General features: G+C 41.4%; 1 protein-coding gene across 2 annotated transcripts; it reads left to right on the top strand.

The window, feature by feature from the left end:
• Positions 1-4,563: 4,563 nt before the first annotated feature.
• Positions 4,564-5,244, top strand: LOC102832903 (V-type proton ATPase subunit E 1-like). Of its 2 annotated transcripts, XM_006866621.1 has the most exons (2): positions 4,564-4,838; positions 4,929-5,244. In XM_006866621.1, the coding sequence occupies exons 1-2, from the start codon at positions 4,564-4,566 to the stop codon at positions 5,242-5,244; spliced, it is 591 nt and encodes a 196-aa protein (XP_006866683.1). The 2 variants fall into 2 exon arrangements, with proteins under 2 accessions (XP_006866683.1, XP_006866682.1); XM_006866620.1 differs by having other exon boundaries at positions 4,564-5,244.
• The last annotated feature ends 236 nt before the right edge of the window (positions 5,245-5,480 follow it).

The raw sequence follows: 5,480 nt of genomic DNA, 5'->3' as shown, positions 1-5,480 counted from the left end.
AGAGCTGAACAGAAAATTTCAAAGGTCAGCTCAAGACGACAGAGTCAAATATTACAACGAAATGTGCAAAGATCTGGAGTCTGAAAATCGAAAAGGTAGAACACGCTCAGCATTTTTCAAGCTGGGGGAACTGAAGAAAAAATTCAGGCCTCAACTTCCGTTATTGAAGGATTCTTCGGGCAAATTATTGAATGATGCACAATGCATCAAAGTGAAGAGAACTTAGACCTTTTACTGATGAAGATCAAAGACCATATCCTTTGGTATGGATTGCATCTCAATGTAAAGAAAACAGAAATCCTCACCACTGGACCAATAAACAACATTCTTATCAGTGGAGAAAAGATTTAAGTTGTCAAGGACTTCATTCTTATTGGATCAATTACCAAAATTCATGGGAGCCACAATCAAGAAATCAGATGACGTATTGCATGGGCAAATCTGCTGCTTAAGACTTTTTTTAAAGTGTTGAAGAGCAAAGATGTCAGCTTGAGGACTAAAGTGTGCCTGACTCAAGCCATGATATTTTCAATAACTTCATGTGCTGGTGGAAGCTAGACAGTGAATAAGGAATATCGTAGAATTGATGCTTTTGATTTATGGTGTTGGAGGAGAATATTGAAAGTGCCATGAGCTGCCAAAGGAGCCAACAGATGTATGTTGGAAGAAGTGCAGCCAGACTGCTCCTTGGAGGTCAGGATGGCCAAACTTTGTCTCTCATACTTCGGGCATATTGTCAGGTGGGTCCAGTCACTGGAGAAGGATATCATGTTTGGTAACTTGGAGTCTTGGTGTGGCGCTGTGGGCTAATACGTTATTCTGCAAAGTCGTTTGAACTGCAGTGTCAGTGGTTCAAGCTCACCAGCTGCTCCTTGGAAACCCTATACAGGGTCGTTATGGGTCGGAATCGACTCAACGGCACTTACAACATCAACAACAACGTGGAGGGTCAGAGAAAAAAAGGAAGACCCACAGAGAGATGGAATGGCAAAGTGGCAGCTTCTATGGACCCAAATGTGGCAACAATTGTGAGGTTGGCCCAGGACCAGGCAGTGTTTCGTTCTGTTGTACATAGGGTCGTATGAGTCGGCACCGACTTGCTGACACCTAACAACAAAAGTTACTGTAGCACAAAGAAATGTGAAATGTCATATGGATGAATTGTAAGACTTCATTCTGTTTTATTCATAGTAGTTTTTGAGACAACTTGTATAGTAATTAGAAAGGTATAACTTCCAAGTATTTTGGATTGAGGTCGTTTTGAAGTGAGCTTCAGCTGAAATCCCTTGAAGAAATCATCTTCTGAGTCCCAGTAGCCTCTTTTGGTTGAGTGAGTACATGGTGAAGCCACCTTGGAGTGCTATGGAGAGCCAACACTACACATGAGATTCCCATTTTGAAGCTGCAGCGTGACTGACGTCACAATGTGATCAAAGTACTCTGCAGATATTTACTGTAATTATTGTTGTGCTGTTCTTGCTAATAACCTTATTTATACCCTGAAATTATAATCATCCAGAGAAAGATTAAAACAAGATGTTAGTTGCCTAAACTGTTTGCCTCGCAGATGGTCACCCTCGGAGTTCTCTGAAATTACCGGGGTTAATTGAAGCATTGGTTTTCATAGCAGTGTACTTGATACTTAAGTGTTTCTTACCTGTTGGTTTTCACAATCCAAAATAGTAACAATAGCACTTTAATTTGCTCTCATTAATGCTTACCTCTCAGGTAATGTTTAGTGCAGCTTTATCTAGATGATGTTTGCTCCTCTGAATGAAACCTTTATACCAGCTTCCCAGCTGAGAAGGAAAAGCTAAACTGTTGTACAAATGTAAAAACATAAATGTCTCATTAATTAATTTATTTAAAGGATGCTCAGAACCCATGCAACATTGAGGGGAGTTAACTTTTAAATGGTGGGTAGGCATTTAGTATATGATTAGCAGCAGGTTGTTTCCCTGGGGTTTCAGTGAGCCAAGACAACTGGGAATCATTCTTGGGGAGCCTTACAAATAGTTTTTGCTTAGAGCCAGCTAAGTGTTCCAAGGATAATCATTATAGATTCACAAAAACAGCAGTACTATTTGCTCTAGTTCTTTCATGTTCCTCTAGTACTACTGGGATGTGAGAAAGCAATCCTAGGATCACGGTTAAAAAGTAAGGAAAATTCTCGGGCACTGCTGGGTAGCTGTGTAAAATTAGAAGACCAGTAAGAAGACCTGGGTATTAAAATGTTACATTATTTAGGTGATGCAAGAGCCCCCTGCTTGTGTCTTGAGATTTGAGTATTGGAAAGAGAATAATTGTGTTCTCTGAAGTCTGGGGACTGGTACTCCCAATGGCATCGCTTGCTATTTGATTAAGGCCCAAGAGAAGAAACAGAGTTGAGAGAGAGAGGTGAAAAGAGAGAAAGAATTCTGGGCCTACTTAAATTGGTCACAACAAATTTGCTACTCCAGGAAAGACTAGAGAATCAGTACTTTCTTGTAGATGTGGTAAACAAAAGAAGAAGTCCAAGGGGTGGATTATATGGCATGTGAATTCTACATATCTCGACAATGTTGTTGAAGGGAGAAGAAGTGTAGGGCATAGGCTCTCCAGTTAGATGACTTGAGTTCAAATTGTAGCCTCATCAGTTATGAAGTTGGGTTTTTCCTCTGTAATTTGGATACAAAAATAGTACTCCTTCATAGAAAATTGAAGGTAAAGTAAGACAATATTTGTTATTTTTGTGTGCTGTCAAGTCGATTCCTACTCATGATGATCCTATAGGACGAGTAGGACTGTCTCACAGGTTTTCCTAGACTCTAATCTTTAAAGGGGAGTCTTGATGTAGCTCTGTAGAACAAACATTGGACTATTAACCACAAGATTGGATGTTCTAACCCACCAGCTGCTCCTCTGAAATCCTATACAGGGTCGCTATGCATTGAAACCGACCTCTGTGGCACTTAACAACAGTCTTTTCTTTTTTTAACTTTTTGTCGTGAATTGGGTGAAGGTTTACAGACAAGATCATCAGCTTTGTTTCATCTCAATTGATTATAATCCCCTCCCTGCAACAACAGTTATCCTGCTTCCTCCCTGCAGTTCCTCATTTACATCTTATATTTCACAAATAAACAAGACAAAAATATTTGATGTACACATACAAAACAAAAAAATATATAAGTGTCCAAAAGGCACATTCTGCAAGCCAGCCTCCTGTCCGCAGGTATACTGCCTTTCTCAGTCCATGGGCTGAGAGCCCACCTCTGCTCCATCTCTCCATGCCATTGCCTCTGCCTCTGTCTCTGCTGTTGCTGCTTTTCTAGGTAGAGATCTCACGCTCCACTCATGTTCTTCCTCCTTGATGGTCCTGGGATCATCTGTTACTGAAATGAAAGATTACTCCCCCCCATTTTAGTTACACATTTTCTACAATTACAGTTGTGACAATTGCAATCAATCCTGCTAACTGTTATTCACAATTGAGTCATAAAATCCTATCACTAGCATCCTCCATCCTCTTTCACCAGATCCATCTGGAAAAGAGGGAAATTATTCCATAGTGACTCTACTCTACCCTACTCATTCTGAAACTAAGCACACTCAGAAGCTTGTAAGCCAGCTACTTCATGCCTTTATGCACTCCCCTCTGCCTGTTTTTGATAGCTAGTGTCTAAATTTCTCATGCCTATCAACCCAGTACACTGAGGAAACAAGTTTGTTTGTTCCCTGATATGAAAATCCCTCCATTCTGGTTGGAATTTTGAGTCACTGCATTCATAGGCAAAATTCTAGTTTGTCAAATTATAGCAATTTGTACTTGTCCATAGTATCAAACATCTTTATCTTCCTTGGTTTGAGTTTTGGTCAACTAAGCCAGCGAAGCTAGGTCAAATGGGTACTAGCTGCAAGTTTGGGAGTTCACACACACCTCCATGCACTTCAGACCAAATGACCGCTTCACTCCCAGCCCAAGCCACCAGGGACTAGGTCAGTGCCCATAGGCTCAGGAATTCACACATCTTCTTGCCTAAACTTCAGACTAGCCATAGTCCTTCCACTTCTATCTTTCATCTCGGGGTCAACGGGTACCAATGGAACATGGCCAAACTCAGCCCTTGATTTCATTACTCCATTTCCCTCACTTTCACTAACAAGTAGACAAAAGTGGTTACCAGCAAGCATACTAGACTGCTTGTGGGTTCCCTTAAAGTTTCAGTCCTAGAAGGGGGTTTTCCCTGATGGACTGACATTTCTTGCTGTGATGCCTCCAAAGCAAACAGTTTGCTTGATATTCAAACAGCCAAATAGTCCACTTTTTTTCCTGCAGGTCTTTATTTCGCTAAGAGTCTTCTTTCAATAACTGTTTTCCCAGCAGTTCTGGGTTGGTATGCATGAGTTTTCAAGTGGGAATGTCCCACCTCACAAGGTTCTGGGTGGTGCTCAGGATTCCACCTAAGGCCTCACACTCTACAAAGCCTTAACAAGAAGTCTATGGGCCTTTTTTTTTTTCCTTCCACTGTACCCTTCAAACTGAAACTCGAGCCTGTAGCTCACAGATTCTCAGCTTTCACCATGGCCCTCAGCGATGCTGACGTGCAAAAGCAGATTAAGCACATGATGGCATTTATTGAACAAGAAGCCAATGAGAAGGCAGAAGAAATAGATGCAAAGGCAGAAGAAGAGTTCAACATTGAGAAAGGTCGTCTTGTGCAAACCCAAAGACTGAAGATTATGGAATATTATGGAAAGAAAGAAAAGCAGATTGAGCAGCAGAAGAAAATTCAGATGTCCAATTTGATGAATCAAGCAAGACTGAAAGTCCTCAGAGCAAGAGATGACCTTATTTCAGACCTACTCAATGAAGCAAAACAGAAACTCAGCAAGGTGGTGAAAGATACAACCAGGTACCAAGTGCTGCTGGATGGACTGGTCTTCCAGGGTTTATACCAGCTGCTGGAGCCCCGAATGATTGTTCATTGCCGGAAACAGGATTTCCCTCTGGTAAAGGCTGCGGTGCAAAAAGCAATCCCTATGTACAAAATCGCCACCAAAAAAGATGTTGATGTTCAAATTGATCAGGAGGCCTACCTGCCTGAGGACATAGCTGGTGGTGTTGAAATCTATAATGGGGATCGTAAAATAATGGTTTCCAACACCCTTGAAAGCCGCCTGGATCTCATAGCTCAGCAGATGATGCCTGAGGTACGGGGAGTCTTGTTTGGTGCTAACGCCAACAGGAAGTTTTTGGACTAAGCATTTGGGAGATGGAGTCCATTCCACTTTACTGATAAGACATGGGAGATTTCTGATATTGAAGAACCAAGATTATCTATGTAATCTTGCTGTTTACATAGAGGAGAGCATAATCTCCTCTATGCTGTTCTAATAATGCTCTGTATTTATCAATGGCGTACCCTACTGTAGCTAATGCCCCTGACCTAATTGTTACCAATAGGAGTGAGTTACCCTTAAATCAGTTGGTAACCTAC

The sequence above is a fragment of the Chrysochloris asiatica genome, unplaced genomic scaffold (genome assembly GCF_000296735.1).
Source record: "Chrysochloris asiatica unplaced genomic scaffold, ChrAsi1.0 scaffold00094, whole genome shotgun sequence".
Taxonomy (NCBI): Eukaryota; Metazoa; Chordata; class Mammalia; order Afrosoricida; family Chrysochloridae; genus Chrysochloris; species Chrysochloris asiatica.
The sequence above is the reverse complement of the archived record's forward strand: the minus strand, read 5'-3'. Positions and strand labels throughout refer to the sequence as shown.